At 36.2% G+C, this 18,721-nt stretch overlaps 1 protein-coding gene across 1 annotated transcript in view; it reads left to right on the forward strand.

Moving 5' to 3' along the window:
* The window catches only part of ltk (leukocyte receptor tyrosine kinase), a 61,384-nt gene that overhangs the window by 22,031 nt on the left and 20,632 nt on the right, over positions 1–18,721 (forward strand). Inside the window, exons 3-12 of the mRNA XM_065288369.2 lie at positions 418–567; positions 2,002–2,221; positions 3,501–3,640; positions 5,129–5,269; positions 6,143–6,292; positions 8,091–8,191; positions 12,345–12,505; positions 12,906–13,000; positions 14,322–14,441; positions 14,557–14,731. Coding sequence (XP_065144441.2) covers positions 418–567; positions 2,002–2,221; positions 3,501–3,640; positions 5,129–5,269; positions 6,143–6,292; positions 8,091–8,191; positions 12,345–12,505; positions 12,906–13,000; positions 14,322–14,441; positions 14,557–14,731 — 1,453 coding nt within the window. The remainder of the gene's footprint in view (positions 1–417; positions 568–2,001; positions 2,222–3,500; positions 3,641–5,128; positions 5,270–6,142; positions 6,293–8,090; positions 8,192–12,344; positions 12,506–12,905; positions 13,001–14,321; positions 14,442–14,556; positions 14,732–18,721) is intronic.

The following is an 18,721-nucleotide window of genomic DNA, read 5'->3' on the forward strand; positions in this document are numbered from 1 at the left end:
CAGTTTTTAGCCATTTCTTTTCTTCAAATGCATTACTCAAGAAATAATGGCTTGTTTTTGAACACCTACTGTTAAACACATTGTTTAGAAACAATACATCAAAACCAAGATTACAAAATAAACAAAATATTCTTAAATATTATAAACATTGTGGCTTATACACTTACCATCCATGTTTCCAAATGTTTGTGTTTTGGTCTTTCCTCAGTTTGATTCAATATATTTATTTTTCTCTAAATAATGCTTATTTTGTGTGTTTGCCGAAATTTGTGTTATTATAACTCATTTATAACAGGCATTGTTACATATTTCTAATAAGATAATTTCATACAGATTTAAGTATAGGTCATTTTTATAATCTTTGCATGTTGAGTCACATTTAACCCTCTTAGATACTGTTACTTTATCTATCTACAGTTTCCTACTGTGATTTTGAATCTTCATGTTCTTGGACCTTATCCAATCACAGCACAGGAGAGGACTGGTTAGTCACATCACCACAACAACACAGAGCCAATAGATGGGGTTTTCAACCAGTCAAAGATTATTCTACTGGAAAATCTGAAGGTAGAAATAATAACTTTTCTTTGATACCTTTACTTTTTCCTTGTTTTTTGCTGTAACACTCATTTCATTCAGTGGAAAAAAACATATTAGAAATCTTATATGTGTGACCCCTGGACCACATGAAGAGTTTGGTTCCAAAACGCAATAAATCCATTTTGACTAATTTCGATAAAAATGTGTTTTCTATACCAAAAAAGTGACAAGATGAAAACCAATATTTTCTGTTACAAACTTTCACATAGCATCTTTAGGTTATAATAACATAAAAAAATAAAATACATAATTTGATTTTTAAAGATTTATTATAAAAATGAATAATTTTTTCCGCAAAATGCAATGAATCCATGACAAGTTTTTTTTCAAAATGCTATAAATCTATTGAATCAATATATAAATGTGCATTCATCTTTGCCATATTTTATTCATTTACTTAACTAGTGGTATACACTGATTAAAAAATAAACATTAATGTCATTAATCAAAACACTTACTTTGTCACATAAAGAACACGGTCATTGCTGCTGTTACTTGGGATGTCCTCGCTGAACTTTTTTGACAGCGATCAGCTGTAAAATGTTTTGCTTCTGCTCGATTTTCCTTGACTTTGAGTAAAATAATGAAAAGTTTTTCATAAGATCCCCTGGGGTCAATGTGTTAGCATGACAGAAGCTTGATGCTGTCGGGAGAACAAGCAACAATGCTTTTCATGTACATTTTTAGATTTTGATGGCTTACGTTTCTTCCTCGTCACCGAAAACCACCACAGGTTTATCAATGCCATCAAAATTATTATTTTGTTTTTGTTTGTTTGTTGATCACGAAGCAGATAAGGAAAAATTGGATTACGTGTTTATTCAACCATTGTTGAATTGTTGTTTACAATGCATGTGTGCGTTGTTATTTGTTGAGGGATTTATTGCATTCTGCAGAGAAGGATGACTGGCGTTTATCGCGGTTTGGGAAAAAAAGGAGAAAAGATGACAGAATAACATGGCGGATATTGGATTTTGCGTAAAATTAAGAATTTTACATTTTAATACTGACCAGATTCTAAACTACATATTTTTAAAAATGACGTTTATCGTGTTTTGAACCAAAATCTTTATTTGTAGCAATAGCCAACAATACATTGTGTGCGTCAAAATTAGATTTTTTTAAAATGCCAAAAATCATTAAGATTTTAATTTAAGATCATGTTCCATGAAGATTTTTTGTACATTTCCTACCATAAATATATCAAATATTTATTTATCATTAGTAATATGTGTTGCTAAGAACTTAATTTGGACAACATTGAAGGCGATTTTCAGAAAATCCTAATGATTTTTCATTTCAGCTTTTTACTTCCATTGTTATGGTGGTAATATATTTGTTCAAATGTTAGCATATAATCATCATCAGTTTTATGTTTCAGAGATTTTTTTTTTGAAACAGGTCATTATCTGTTACTAAAGCCCAGCTCAACTCATGTTGGTAGATGTATTTTCCACATCACCAGTCCTATAGTGCAAACCAGTGGGCCAACGTGTCGCCTTCAACTCGCTCGCTATCAACCAGAAGCACACAAAGGAAATCTGTCCGTCTTCGTGAAACATGCAGACTCTTCTGACATAACACCGGTAGCTGTTACGCTCAAGGAACAAGGAAGTGGCAGGTGGGCACATTGTCTAAATTCTTAAAAATTCAAATGTGAATTTAGTGATTGCCTCAAACTTGTGACATCTTCAATTTTTTACACTACCTAATACGGTCTGGTACAGCTCACTTTTGGGGGTTTTCCACTGTGTACAGTACAGTAGCTTACCTACTGCAGTACCAGGTACTTTTTTTGGTACCCCCTTGGTTGGGTTCCAAGCGAGATGTAACAGTGCGAGGCAGTAGAGGCAACGCAACTATAATGAAAAACCTATAATCCCACCCACTTTAGAGTGGTACTAAAAAAGCAAACCGAGCCAAAGTAAAGCGAGCCGTGCCAAGCATACCACGCAGTGGAATAATGCCATTAGACTAAGTCTTTGTTAAGCCTGCAGCATACTATACTCCTTAATGTACAAGTGAAAATGTTTTATACGTATTCATATCAAAAAACCACCAGTATTGCCGTAGATTGGCGACATTGCAACAAATCTGGTTGACACGTCATATTGATGTATTGCAGAGACGCTTCTGTAAATAATGCTTTACTTACACGCAGAAGAGCAACCGAAAGACTTTTGTTATGGAGATGTCATTGGTATCGATTTTCTTATGCTGGGCACATCACGGGACAAGATGGATGAAAGCATTTTGTTTCTAAAAGTAGATCCTGATACTCATTTTGGCATAATTGGTCCTGACATCGAGCTTGAAATAGATTGTGATGCAATGTAATTTGGAACGGACCAGCAGAATCATGATGAAGCTAATACACTTTTACTCTCTGGATTTGGCCGCATGGCTCTCGGGCCTAATAAATCTGAGGTTACGCCATATAGTGCGGTGTATTATACAAATCACTCATACATTTATAATGTCGTTTTCAAGCCAAACTCAGAGACTTTAGTTGAGCTTGCATTAGCTCTTTCCACTCTACCAAGCGTCTATATAGGCCTATCTAATAAAGCTAAAAGTCATTCAGCTAACCTCAAACTCTATATGGTTGTGACCTTGAATAGGATACTGAAGTGTGGGTGACACTACATTCTTCATGTACATTATATTTATGCATTTTGTGTGAATTAGAAGTATACATTTCATTAGTATGTGAAACCAATGCAATGCTCTACCAATTGCGATAATTTTAACTACTCATATTTCATGGAAAAAGGAACAATAACTGTTTTTACTCTTTTCCATAAAATATGAAGTTGAAGGTGACACTCAATGAGCATTCATTTTATTATATTGTATATAAAGGAATGTAATGATGTATAATTCTTTTCATTGCGGTCAAGGGCACAGTGGGATGTGCTGGAGGCTCTGATTGGTCAGTCAGATGAACCCTTCCGGGTGACAGTGCAGTACTCATCCTGTAGAAGTCATGAGGTCGGTTTTCTTGCGATTGATTCGCTGGAGCTGATTGACTGTGTGATGGGTGCGTATTATCTTTCCTTGAATCAACACAAGTTTTTTATCAGAGACATTTCAATGTTTTGTTTATTTATTTATTCTTAATTTTCTTTCGGCTATATTCATGCCAAGTTCTGGTTAATCCCATGCTCTACTTAAACCGCACACGTTAGGGGAGGGCAATATAGTGAAAGACCGATATATTGGCCGGCCAATATATCGGGCCGATTTTTGTGAGTTTTATGTGTATCGGCATCGGCCGATATGTGGCTGCTGAGTTTGCCGATAGTTTTTTCCAGCATTATTTACAGACAGAGTGCTGGAAGCCACAAGCGACTGCAGGTCATGTGACTAAAAATGTGACGTTTCCATGACAACATCGAAAGCTCGGCTTTACAGCTGATCAAAGCTGGACAAAGCGGGTTTTTATTTCTCATCTCTATATATATTTGTAGTAGTAAAGTGCTAGAAATCAATATCCTTTGCTGATAGTTCCTCCTCATTGTGGACACCGCAATTTTACTATTTGTTAATTATAGGTTTTTTAAAGTTTAATAAATGTTACTTTTTTTAAATTAAGACTTTTAACATTTGGCATCATCATTGTGTAATTTTGATGATGTAAATTGAGTGAGCAAAAGCAGTATCGGCTCCAAATATCGGCTCAAGAAAATCGGCAGCCTGTATCGGTCATCGGCTAAGGCTGATTAAAACAAAAATTGGCATCGGCACTAAAAAAAAATCCATATTGGTCGATCCATAATTCGCAATTCACTTAACATGCACGTTTTTGGCCTGTGGGAGGAAACCTGGAGTGCACAGAGTAAACCCACGCTGACACAGGGACCACCTCTCCTAGCCGGCGTTCAAACCAGGGTCTTACTGTGAGGCAACAGTGCTACCCACGGAGCCACTGTGCCACCCTTCTGTTATGCAAACCATTAAACTTGGCTGTAGTGTTTGGTCAAAGACTATAGATATTGATAAAATGCTAAAGTTTTTTGTGAACGGGTAAAAGTGTTATGCTCAATAAGTTCAAGTAAAAGAGCCAATCATCGACTGAGGGTCAATCACTTGCCAAACTCATAAGCTTGAACAATCCAGAAATGTTTTTTAGGGCAATTTGAAGTTAACTATTTACTTGCAATTGATGAGTTTTTAAGGCAATCCATATTTCTGCTATTATCCACTAGGTGGCGCTCTTACCCAATTTACAAAACACTAAAGTATCCACTGACCTAAAACTGTAAAAACTCTCTGTATGTTTTAATAATCGCTCTGAATCTGATCTCTAACAAAAGTCCTTGCGGGGAAAAAGTTAAGAAACAACACTTGTGATGTAGTTGATGTCATCTTGAATTGTTGGTTGGAAAAATGTTTGTTATATTTTATCTCTCTTATCTTATTCAAATAGATTTGGTCTTCTTTGGCTCTAATAGCTGCCTGGAGACGTTGCAAATATGACTGTCGAAAGCTTTAACTAAATCTTTATTTTCTTTTGGTTTTATCGCAGGTGATGATGATTTACGGTTGAATCTAGACTGTGAGAATCCTTCATCTTTTCACTGCAATAGCGGAAGCTGCATTGAGCAACAAAGAGTGTGTGATTTTCATATTGACTGCCCACTTGGGGAGGATGAGGGATTAATATGCAGTAAGTAAAATGAGAGATTTTTTATATTTAATGAACTTTGAAAATGTGTAGTTCGGATGCAGCATTTCAAGGCAGGAAGGCATTGAATCCAATGTTTGACTCCTGAGATACCTTTATCGTCTTGTCGATAAAACGCTTTATTACGTTTTGTACAACCAGATTATGTCATCCCACGGTCCTTAAATGCCTTATTAAACAACTTACCATTGGTTGTTGGCTGTTATAAAACTTTTATATCTGGCTTGTCAGGGCAAAGTTGTTTGATATCCATTTACATACCTGTAGTGATAGCTGGGGTACATATTTTGTCCATTTCATCCAACAGTGCATTAAAGGAAAATTCCATTATTTTTCATAAAGGTCCGTTTTTCCTTTAATTTTACTAACTAAATGCACTATACCACCTACAATTATTTGTGCTTCAGTTAAATTATGTGTAAAGCCTTACAGTGCAGCACACACTTAAACAGGAGAAATTGGTATTTCCACTGAGAAATTAAACAACATCTGTTAAATGTGTGTATAGTGTGGATTGTGATCCTGCGAATAACATCTGGAAATGAATCCATATCAGTTCCTATCCCATGTCACCATAACTATATTATTGTTGGACACAGATGATATTGGAATATGCTGATACTCGAACACGATCATAAATTGTGTTGTCTTGGTTGTCTCTACATGTTTTAGTAGATTTGTTCTGGTCGAACTTGATTCTCTGCCAAACTGCAGTAAGAAACAACGTTCAAAAATGTTTAATGTTCAAAAAACATTAAATAAAGCTGTAACAACATGAAAGAATAGTTGAGATTTTTGGTTAATGTACATTATTAATTGTAGCTTCTCTAATAACATTGTGGGATGTATTTGCAGATGCTTTACCTTTTGGCTCATATTGTTCTTTTGAGTCTGACACTTGTGGATGGTCTGCGTCTAATTCCCAGTCCACATGGAAACGAGTTAGCGGAGAACAGCTATCTGAAAACAGTGATCTACTGGGCACAATGCTTCAAAACACTAAAGGTAAATGTGAAACAGCTTCATTAATATTATATTATATATAATATTATATAACATTAAAGGATTAGTTCATTTTCTTAAAAAAAATCCAGATAATTTACTCACCACCATGTCATCCAAAATGTTGATGTCTTTCTTTGTTCAGTCGAGAAGAAATTATGTTTTTTTTTTGTTGAGAAAAAACATTCCAGGATTTTTCACATTTTAATGGACTTTGATGGACCCCAACACTTAACTCAACACAACACATAACAGTTTTTTCAACGGAGTTTCAAAGGACTCTAAACGATCCCAAACATGGCATAAAGGTTTTATCTAGCAAAACGATTGTCATTTTTGACAAGAAAAATAAAAAATATGCACTTTTAAACCACAACTTCTCGTCTATCTCCGATCCTGTGATGCACCAGCGCGACCTCACATAATTGCGTAATGACGTGGAAAGGTCACGTGTAAACGCACATTTGCGGACCATTTTAAACAATAAATTGACATAAAGACATTAATTAGTATCATTCAACATACAACAATGTCGGAACGGTCCTCTTTCTCCACACTTGTTAACACTGGGGCGTAGTTTTGGACGCATCATCCGTGACCTCATGACGTGATGACGTATTGCGTGAGGTCGCGCTGGTGCATCACAGGACCGGAGATAGACGAAAAGTGAATTTTTTTTTTCTTGTAAAAAATGACAATCATTTCGCTAGATAAGACCCTTATGCCTCGTTTGGGATCGTTTAGAGTCATTTGAAACTCTGTTGAAGAAACTGTTGAGTGTTGAATTAAGTGTTAAGTGTTGGGGTCCATTAAAGTCCATTAAAATGAGAAAAATCCTGGAATGTTTTCCTCAGAAAACATAATTTCTTCTCGACTGAACAAAGAAAGACATCAACATTTTGGATGACATGGTGGTGAGTAAATGATCATATATAAAGAATCATTGGTCTATAGAAAGAATCATTGGAGAAAGAATCACCTGTCTCACACATACCGGGTTCAGTGTATTCATTTCGCCAAATAAGACTACAGGATGAGTCATGTCAAAAGTTTTCTCATATCAGTTTAATTGGCTTGGGTTTGTGCAAAGAGTCCAATTAGAGAGGTGCAGTTATACCACAAGGTGGTTAGCAAGTTTTCATCTGAAACGAACAGTTTTTAACGTTAAATGCTCCAATCTCCCCTTGTGCTTTTAGTTGCTTTTGCCAAAGCGTGATCTCATTAAATGAAGGTCAAACAGGGACATGTAGGAGACCCTTGTTTACACAAGACAAAGATATTCGCATGTATGCATTTCTCTAAAGACACATAAATTTAAAAGCTGTGATGTTAGTTATGAATGCGACCAGAGAGACTTTTCTTCCTAATGCTACATTGGAGAAAGTAATTTTGTGACGTGCTTATGGCATATGGGATTGTAACATGATCGAAATGATATCCTTGAGAGAAGTCTGTGCTGATTTAAAGGCTTTAGTGTTATTATGTAGCATTGTGATATAATGTTTTGCCAAACGAAATTTCACATCTGTAACAAAATTGTTCAGTTTATGGGTTATGACTTATTTAATTTCAAATCTTCCAGGTTGAAAAAGCTAAATGTCTGTTTTAAAAAGAAAACAGCTGGTATTAGTTTTTTGTGAAACACTGTGTACCTCTCTAAAGAATTGTCTGTGTTGTATCTGAGGGTTGCAATGCTGTAAAACCCATTTTGGAGATTTTCAATAGTCTCTCTTACGTTTTTCATTTGTAAGCAGTGCAATATCTGAGCGCTCTGTGGAGTACTGATGTTTTCTCGCCTCAGGGCATTTTCTTTTCCTCAAGGTCAAAGGTCACGGTGATGAACGTGACGTGATCCTTCAAAGCCCTGCTTTTCCCTCAACTATATCCAATCATGGATGTCAGGTAAAAGTTTATGTTTTCAAAGTTATGTAGGAACTCTTAATGGTGAATAGTAAAAAGCATGCACTCTTAAAAATAACGATGCTTCACAATACTATAGTTGAAGAACCTTTTAAAGCCCTGCGGTTCCATAAAGAACCTTTAAAGTCCCTGTGAACCAGAAGTTGCTCTCCGTGTTTTGACGCATTTCTGAGTGAAACAGAATATCATGCAAGGAAAATAGTGGGTGTGGCTTGTGTTTTCCACTGTGCTTTGATTGGATATTAAAAACTAGGTCATTCATTGAGATATTGAACTGTCAGCAGAGTTTACAGATGCTCTAGCCCAAACCATATAGCTGACTAGTTAATGGCGCAAAAGAGGATGTTTTTCGCCGACTGAGAATCCAAAAACGGTTACTGAGTTTTTTAAATGAGCGCATGCGTAAGAACAGCCTCCCTCCTTCACAGCTCATTTCTGGGGAACGCCTTCCAAAACTCGTGCACGAATATTTGAACACGAGTGTTTGTTTAACACCGGCATATGCTGTGTCGCGTGACTCGCGTCAGTGGATTCATTATGTGAAATGATGATAATAAACAAATAAGACGTTAAAACATTAGATCAGTCGACGCTACTCCCATTTCAACTAGCATGTAGCAGACTGGTCACTGCCTTACAACTACAGTACACAAACAACGTCAATATACCTGAATAACAGAACAACAATAATTATTCCCCAAAGAAAGAATAATCACTGTTACCTGTCGAGAAGAATTTTGCGAACTGCGCGTCTGTCTTGACACCTCTCTGTTCCTTCATTGCTCTCCAGCGTTGAAATGTTTCTCCAATAACGACTCTGTTTACATTACGTTCTTTTGACAATTTTCTCCTATTCCCAGCGGCTTAAAAAAGTCTTTCTTTTGCGTCCTCCTTCGAGTTTCTTCTCTACCGTGGTGCAAATTCGAGGAGGAAAGCAGGATCGACAATGAAAACAAAACGAAACTTAAGACGGAGTTTTATGCGCATGCGTCGCCTGTGTTTAGTTACTGGAGCGCGCACGTCTCTCACAAGGATCGTAATGGCAGTGATTGACAAGCCAGAGGGCCAATCGCTTATGCGATGACCGCATGAGCAATTGGATGATGTTTTTAAAGCATAACTAAACCCCTGGTCAGAGCCTGACTCCACCCACTGCAATATTTGAAAAATGCAAGAAAAGTGGGCAGATCCCAACGGAGATAGAGGGGACGAACTAAGTGTGTGGTGAGATCGTAACAAGGGCGTGGTGAGCTTGAACCTGCTTACGTCACGAGTCATTTTTTGGACCCAACATCCAATAGGAAAATTCAACTGCAGTAGCCACCGTTCAACCTGAAGAGGGCAGCACTCAGACGTTTTTACACCATATATTGTAGTATTGAAACACTTTATATCCAAATGTCAAAAAACTTACTAAAATCAATGAACAGCACTAATAAAGCCTCATTCTTACAGATCATTAACTAAAAAAAGTTGGTTTAGGGTTTAGTTACTCTTTAAGGCCCTATCTTGTGCACAGATGACGTATATTAATAATATTACGTTCAGTGCAGCTAATAAATAGTCTTTTATCATTTAGTAAAGACAGTTTCAAGTAATATTGCAAAAATGTATAAAACAAACATCCTCTTTTTCACCTTTAAATAATGATTTATGTTAATTAGGGATGTCAAAATGTATAACACGTTAACGCAAATTCATTTTAACGCCACTAATTTTATTAACATGCGATTAACGCAATGTGCAATTTCTGTTTGACCCTTGGTATCCACACTATTCCTACGCCCCATGACGCTTTGCGCGAATTGTGGGTGCGACTTCCGGCGCGTACTGTCACTGGACCAGAGTGGTGATTTCCATGATGATTACGGTCATAATTTCATGTATGAACCAGTGTGAGGATGAAATTAAGAAGTGTCCTGATACATCAATATATATTCAATCGTTTCATGTTGTTCCTCGGGGGCGACGGATCTTCAATGTGCAAATAAAAGCACAGAGACATGCCGTATCTCTACAGTGGGACAGTCAGTCGAGTGTTTAATACATGGAATATACAGAGACTTCTTGTTTTTAAACGTTTCAGGTGATGGTTTAAAATGTCACAACTGTCCCTGGTGTGAGGTTTTTTTAAACGGCAATTTTTAATCGACTTATCGAGTTTTTAAGGCTTCACATCAAGCTTCACGCGATCCGACAGCAGCAGTAACTCATTCAATACAATGTAAGTTATTTAAACAAACCATAATAAACATATTAAACTCCTATTACATGTTTTCAGTTTTCGTTTTATGAAAATATTATACAGTAAATAAGACATGAGCTTATGAAATTATTTGCTTAAATAATTCATTTAAAACACAACAAAAGTAACGGTATGCGTAACACATCACGAACTATTATAAACATTAACTAATAAGCAGTTAATGTCGTAGGCTATATATTATGTGCTGTAATCTCATTTTTGTAATAATATATAGGCCATAGTAGCAGAATAAATAAATCAGCATATTTTTATCTGCATAATATGTTGTTTTTTAATAATTATTGTATTTATTGTTCACTGTCAGTTTCTATGAAAGGTTTTACTGGATGGATGTGTGGATACAGTTAATAGATGCACGTGCGCCACATAAACATTCAGTTCTTGAGCGTGTATTACAGTTAAAACAACCGTTTTGTAAAGGTTTACTGCGTTTGTATCATCTATTATGTTAACCCCTAACTGCACAAATTATGCCGATCTTCCTGGATTTCATAATAAGCATTAAAATGCCAGTCAAAACGGCAGACTCGTATCCCTCGCAATAGGACTATTATTAGCTGTAGTGGCTCACCGGAAGTTTTACCCATCTGAGCTCAAGATGGCGTCGCCCGCATTAACCTCAGGAATAGTGTGGATAGCCCATAGTTGACAGTTAGACAGTAAATGACTTGTGCTGTCTAAATGAGTTGGAGGTTTTTTGAAAAAAAGAACATTAAGCCCTCATCTAGCGTTCCCAATGCTCTAAATAGTTGTTGAGCATCAAAAAAATTTTGTACGATTTCTAAGAGGCACCTGATTGAGTTATTAACTCTTTCCCCGCCATTGACGAGTTATCTCGTCAATTAAGAGAAACATTTGCATAAAAGATACGTGTCTCAGAAGATTTTCCATGTTAATCTGTAATACCACGACTATTCACTAGATCTGTTATGTCTTAAGTGAACTGTTGGGGAAAAAACAGTCTGCCTGTCTCAATGTCAATCAAATAAAAGAAAGAAAAAAGTTTAACATATATTAATAAATAAGTTATGGATTCTGTAATTTTGTTTTTGAACCTTAAAAAAACCTTGGATTTTCCTCTAAATTAACTTTGCTGACTCAACTTCAAACAGGTGTAGTTCTGTCATGTTTTAAAGTTTTTTAATAGAGAATGTCAAAATATAAATAAATTTGCTCATTCCGACTCAATTTGCCAACACGCGTCACAAATGACAACACAGCAAACAAAAATGGAGAAAAAAAAGGGTCTTCTGAAAGGAACATTCATATACTAAACAATGGCAGATGGTTCTGTCGAAAATGTAAACAGGCTGTTGTAAGTTAATTGCTCTGTGCAAAGAAAGAGAAGTAATGGGAACCTGTGGTTTTTCTATCTTTTCCCCATGCGTTTAATAGATAAACAAGTTCTTAAAAAATCTGCTATATTTGAAATATGTTCTTTATGCTCTATTTTGAGTATGGTTTCACTAATAATAAACATACATTTGCATAAAGCATTTATGTTTGTCCACACCCATGTTGATTAGAGTATTAAAAACTTGAAAGTGTTCAATTAAAGTAAATTAATGTGTGATTAATTTGCGATTAATCATGAGTTAACTCATTGCAATCATGCGATTAATCTTGATTAAATATTTTAATCGATTGACAGCCCTAGTTAAAACCTTGAAACCAAATCTTAGTTCTTGTACTTACCCTTTTAAAAGAAAAGCTCGACTGAAATGATTTACTTAACTTTAGAAATATTTAAAAACTGATCACACAGCTCTTTTTATGTACCAAAAGTTCCAAATAGCTTACACAATGCACCAAGTCTGACTGTTTTTATTTCCCATTTCATCTGTTCCTTTACTAATGTTTTCTGTGCAGTTACACTTTTCCCTGTACCTTTATGGAGACTTCAATGGAACGGTTGTTGTGTCTGTGGTAGAAAATGAAACCTCATCACCTTCGCTTGTGTGGGAGAAATCTGGAAAATGGAAAGATAGTTGGCAGGATGTCAATCTGCAGATAACAAAGATCTTAAATGGGTGAGATGAATAGATGGGAATCATGGAAGATTGATTTAAATGAAGAAATTACGCTACATGGACAAATGTGGACACCCAATCAACAAACCATTATGATTTTTATCCATTAACAAAAATAAGTTGTCGGTCTCCTTCTGTTCTGTGGGGTTCAGATCTACATTTTGTGCAGGCCAGACTGTTAAGTGTCGAAATGCCAATCCGAATCAAGCATTCCAACGAGCCGTATTATAACAGATAAACCTGGTTATTACTGTAGAAATGGGTGCCAGACTACTTTTGGCCATGTGATGTATATTTTACATTGTTGATTTTTATGCTTTACTCCAATAGTTAATGCATTTACATAAACAAATCTATTATTATTAAAAGATAATATTGTATGTCATTTGTTTTACTACAGGTTTTATATTAAAGTGCAGACGTCATGGACATCTGGCTCAAAGGCTGACATTGCACTAGATGGTATTTCATTAAGTGCGGGATGTTTTGAAACAGGTACGTTTTTTCTGCCTTACTCACAAGCACACATAAGTGTGCATGCACTCATTCATTGAATCACAGATTGAATCTATTTGTTACAGTCTGTTAAAAGCATGTGGACTATAGCACAGTTTTAAGCATAAAGCTTAACATAAGGTTTAGACGTACAGAAGATTCAAAAGTTGTAATAAATGCACCTAATGTGTTTCTAGCGGGAAATGGTTCTCATAATGTTAATGGAGACTCTGCTAAACTGCTTTTTATTTTTTTATTGGTTTTTTATTTCACAAACCCACAAAACACATTAAAAAAGTGTCATTTTCCCAGGCAAAGCAGTGAGGAGGGCAGCATACCATACACATTTCAGTCTATGGGGACTGGTGCTCCTTTATATTTATATTCATTTAAATACTGCATGTTTAGCTCAGTTTAAGGAGCATGTTGCAAATCTGTTAAATATTTAGCAAGAACAATTGGTTTTGTTTACAATATCCAATCAAAGTTTATATAAAGTATAGTGAAGTAAAAATTCACCCGTTTTCCACCCGTCGATTGACCACAGGAATTGTTTGGCCTGTTAATTGAAATTGGAGGCTCCCATGACATTTATGAGAGGAGATTTATGGTCCTTGTTAACATTACTTCCCATAATTTGTTATTTTGTGAAGTTCTTGAACACAGCCGCTCCTCATAAATCATCAATTTCCTATTCTTTATTGTGTTTTGTTCACTCACCACCTTTATTCTCCAGCACATTTATAATTTATCTCATCCAATAGCTCATGTTATCTGCTGAGCTATTGACTTAAGCTTTTAGTCTCTGCATCAAAATGCTTGTATTTTGTTGCAAATCGGCGTGTAAGTGTGTGTAAAATATAAATGACATGAATATGTAGTGTATTATAAGCTATCCAGAGATAGTGAGATAATGTTTTGTGTGTTGCTTGCTCGTGACTCGCTCCACCCACAGTGCGTCTCAAGGAGCTCGTGTTTATTCGGAAAGAATCGGTACAGCTGATTCGTCTTTTATAAATCTGATTAAACTAAAGACTCTTTGGATATATTTAGAATTTAATACTACTCTATAGGTGCTCATGTTAAAATAAACATGAGATATGCAGAAACAGAGTGTGTTATGTGAGCTTTATCTCAGTGCTGGGATCTTAAGTTGAGGTGCTCTTTTGGGCAACACTTCTGTTTATCTTGTGAAATCAGCACTTTGCTGTTTTCTGTCTCTGTACCATACTTTACATATAATAGGAAAAAATCCTTTTAAAGTTGGTTTAAAATAAGATACAACATCACAATGCATCACTTCTTCACTTCTTTTTTGCAGATTTAAATAAATACCTTTTGGAAAAAAGGGCTTCAAGACTCCAGCTAACCAAAGACCATAATTTGGACTCCAACAGTGATTTAGATGACAACAGCCCTTTACCGGAGCCCTTTGCATCAGGTATAGTGTTTTGCTTTCATGATATGATAACATTAGGTAGAGCCATTAGTTATTTTAGCAATGCCATCACCATCTGTCCAAGTGCCAAGGTACCAACAAATGAATGTCTTTTTAGATGTGTCCCTAATGACATGGTTGTTTACCTCCTGTGGAGCAAGTGGACCTCTAGGACCGACTCAAGCCCAGTGTGACAGCGCTTACCGCAACACCAACATCAGCGTGGTGGTGGGAAAGGAAAGCCCTCTCAGGGGTGTTCAGATGTGGAGGGTGCCAGCTACCCAAATGTACAAGTAAGTAGATAAACTTGAAATCATTCGATAACATTAACCCTGCTGTTCCAGCACAAAAATGATCTGTGGATGAGGTTGAAGTGGTACTGCATGTGTAATGTTTAATCACACTGCCACCTCTTTATTTTTTAAGCACTGCGCAAAGAAAAAATTTTTAAGATGTAAATTAAATCTTTGGTGTCTCCAGAGTGTCTATGGGCGCACTCACATTATCCAAACCAAACCAAACCATGCCCCAGCGCGATTGTCAACCCTCCCTACTTCCCCAGATGCACGCACTCACACTGTACTTCTTATCGATCCGAGTCCGGACGCGCTTTCGTCATTAAGATGCGATTGTTTTGAAAAAAGCAGGAAGTAAAGCTCTCTCTTAACACTGGAACCCACCGTGATGATAAGTCTGTGTTTTTTATTCGGAGTCGTTTGGTGCGCGATTACAGACAGCCCTCTCACATGTCATCATATTGCTTAGTTGATCTGTCACGTGTGCAGCTCGGACATTCACGGAACCCCGCTGCTCGCAGCAAAAGGTTTTTACGGAGGCAGATGAAGGTGAGTGGTCGTGCAACTGACGTCTTCACCTTTTGAATCGCGCTCAGGCGCGATTGCGCTCACACCACAGCCTTCCGCGCCTGAGCCCAAGTGAACCGCGCTCCGGCCCACCTCTGCAACCCGGCCGCGGCGCGAATAACCAATCCGCGCCCGGGCACGGAACAGAGCGATCACACTAGTCAAACAAACCAGGCTTTGGGGGTCAAACGCGCCCGAGCGCGGTTTGGTTTGGATAGTGTGAGTGCGCCCTCAGTGAAGTTTTAGCTCAAAATACCATATAGATAATTTATTCAATTTATTATGTTAAAATTGCCACTTTGTTGGTGTGAGCAAAAATGTGTCGTTTTGGGTGTGACCTTTTAATTGCAAATGAGCTGATCTCTGCACTAAATTGCAGTGCCATTTTCTAGGTTAATAGAAGCACTGGGGACCCAATTATAGCACTTAAAAATGGAAAAAGTCAGATTTTCATGATATATCCCCTTTAAAATGTTAAAGTGTCTATTTTTTGTGTCCACTCCCAATATAAACAGAATTTTGTGCTCTTCGCAAAATTAAGAAAATAAACATGATTTTTGTTCTCTCTTCCTCAATGAAGTACTTTCAGAAATGCTTTAGAAAAATTTACTGGAACTTAATGAATACTTGTTAGACAAACAAAAGATAAATGTCTACATAATGCTTGGAACTTTTAAATGATGTAAGTGAAATCTTAAACAAATATTCTAATTTTATGTAAACTGTATGAGAAAAAAAGAGGTACTGTCTTTCTCCTGTTACTTCATTACCTAAAATGAGCTGAGATTGCCACACCCCCATGCTTTTGACAAGTAAAAGAGCTGAGACGATCCATATGCATAGCTCACGCCACAGTCAATATTGTTAAGTTGACCACGCTCATCCTTTACTAAAGTTACAATGATTTACTATAGTAAACCACAGTAACCACAAATCTATCATTGTCTCATTACAATACAAATTGCATTTAGTCAAAAACAGTTGGTTTGTTTTGATTTTTAACCTTCATAACTTAAAAAATACAGCTAGCACCATAAAACAAAATAATAACATTATAACATAATAATAAACATGTTTTGACAAAAATGTTAAAAAAGGAGTTATCTTGTTTTGCAACGAAACTCTTCATATATATATTGCATTTTTTTATTTATTACAAATAAATGTGAACTGCTATAAAAAAATTATAAGAATTGTAAGTAATTATAAGAAATAATAATTATATTAATTTGAAGGTGTACATCACGTTTTCACCCCCCCCCCCATTCAAAAGGGCTGCACCAGTTAAAGTGTTAATGGCTTTCCTTCATTGATCATCAGAACACAAATGAAGATATTTTAGTGAAAATCTGTGAACCTTTCTGACCCCTAATACACAGCAACGTAACTCGCAACGTTTAAGGTCTAGAAAGGTAGAAAAGGCATAGTTAAAGTAGTTCATGTGACTACCGTGGTTCAACCCTCATTTCATGAAGTGTCAAGAATACTTTTTGTGCCAAAATGTCAGTCTCCACTGCACATTTACAAAAGCAGCACATAAATGTGTGCATCAGCCATAGACATAAATACATAGATGCCTCATTTGACCTTTACGTATATGCCGGATGTTGCTTTTTGCACACTCACATTCTCGTCACTTCATAAAATGAAGATTGAACCATTGTCGTCACATGGACCATTTTAACAATTTTATTGCCTTTCTGGGCTTTGAAAGTGGTAGTTGCATTGCTGTCCATAATAAAATTGGGTGAACTAACGTTTTAATATCAACAGTGTCTAGGGTTTATCTGGCATATGAGCACAAAGTTGTCTGGATTTGTGGACAGGACCCAAACGCAGACAGCTTATGAACACACAAGGACTTTTAATATAAAAAAATTTAAAACAAAAACCCACAAGCATGTGAAACAAGACAAATATCAATGACGATAAACAGACTAGAAAGGACTGAAACTAAATTTGACAGGAACATAACAGTAACCCACTTAACCTACAGAGTATACACAGGTAAGGCACAAAACAAACCAGCACAGGTCAGCAAACACAAGGGCATTAAATGGAGGATAAATAATGAGGGTAACAGATGAGAGCAATGAATTAATGACAAGATAATTAAAATTAGGTTAAGTAGTCTTGAGGAGACAACGGGGTGGGGTCAGGACACCAGAAAGGAGACCGGAGAGCACAGGGCATGTTGAAAACAAACAAAAACCACATGCCTCCACCCAAAACACATTAGGCTGTCAAGATCCTGACCAAAGGATAGAAAAAGCATGAACAAGACAGGCATAATCCTGACAGAAAGTAGAGTTTGTTTTTCGTAACTCTCTCTTACTGTCCTTCTCCTCCTTTGCTTTATTCACTGTCTCGTCTCGGTAAAGCAGCAGGATGCATCATGATGACTCACTGGCTGTGGGCACAGATAAATCTCTTCTTGTACTTTGCTTAATCTGGCCCCTGTGTAGTGATGCCTTTGAACAGATTTAGAGTGATTATAGAGGCTTGTCATGGGAGCTCATTAAAATCAACTCAGAAAAAAGTAAGTAAGTATACATTATGTCAGGTAAGGGATAATTTATATGCAGCTGGTTGTTATCGCAGAAATAAAAGAACACACAATCGCACTATCACACTAAAGGGGCTTATTTCACGATAACAACCAGATGCCTGTACATTATCCCGCTTATTACATATTAAAAGTTGTCCCCCAGAATTTTTTGTGATTTTCACAAAAGTTTCACAAAATGCCTTCCAGTAAAATTTTCTTCTAAAATATATATATAAACATACAAATATATCAAATGAAAGATCAGACCCTCTGCTTTCAAACAAACAATAAACAAACAAAAAACGATCTATATTTTTTCTCTGCTTATAAACTCTTAAATATGTTTTTTATGCACTTTTTTTCGCAAAAAGCTGAAATAATTGCATTATTGTGAAGGAATTTAGTTAGAGATCAAATTTAGAACGATTATCAAAACATACACAGAGTTTAAAATTAGTAAATAACGTTTTTGGGTAAGTCTAGTGGATAATCGCGGTATTGCAGATTAACATAAAAATGAATCAGGAACACATTTTTTATGCAAATGTTTTCTCTTAATTGACGAGATAACTCCTCAATGGCGGTGAAAGAGTTAAATATTGATTTTTAATATAATCTTTTTCATTTTTAACGAATGCAGACCTTCCATGAGGAACACCCGTTAACTTTTGGTTTTAAGATGAGACAAGACGTTCAAATGTCACAAACACACTATTTGGTTTAATCATTTGTAAATATAATATCATATATGTTATTAAAAGACATATTTATATGTAATATTTAACTTGAACTGTCAGGATCCTGCCAGATCCTTGTTTGTATTTAGATCTAGTCATCATGGCAGGGTTCTGACAGTGCAATGTTTTATGTGG

This window comes from Paramisgurnus dabryanus, chromosome 17 (genome assembly GCF_030506205.2).
Source record: "Paramisgurnus dabryanus chromosome 17, PD_genome_1.1, whole genome shotgun sequence".
NCBI classification, from domain to species: Eukaryota; Metazoa; Chordata; class Actinopteri; order Cypriniformes; family Cobitidae; genus Paramisgurnus; species Paramisgurnus dabryanus.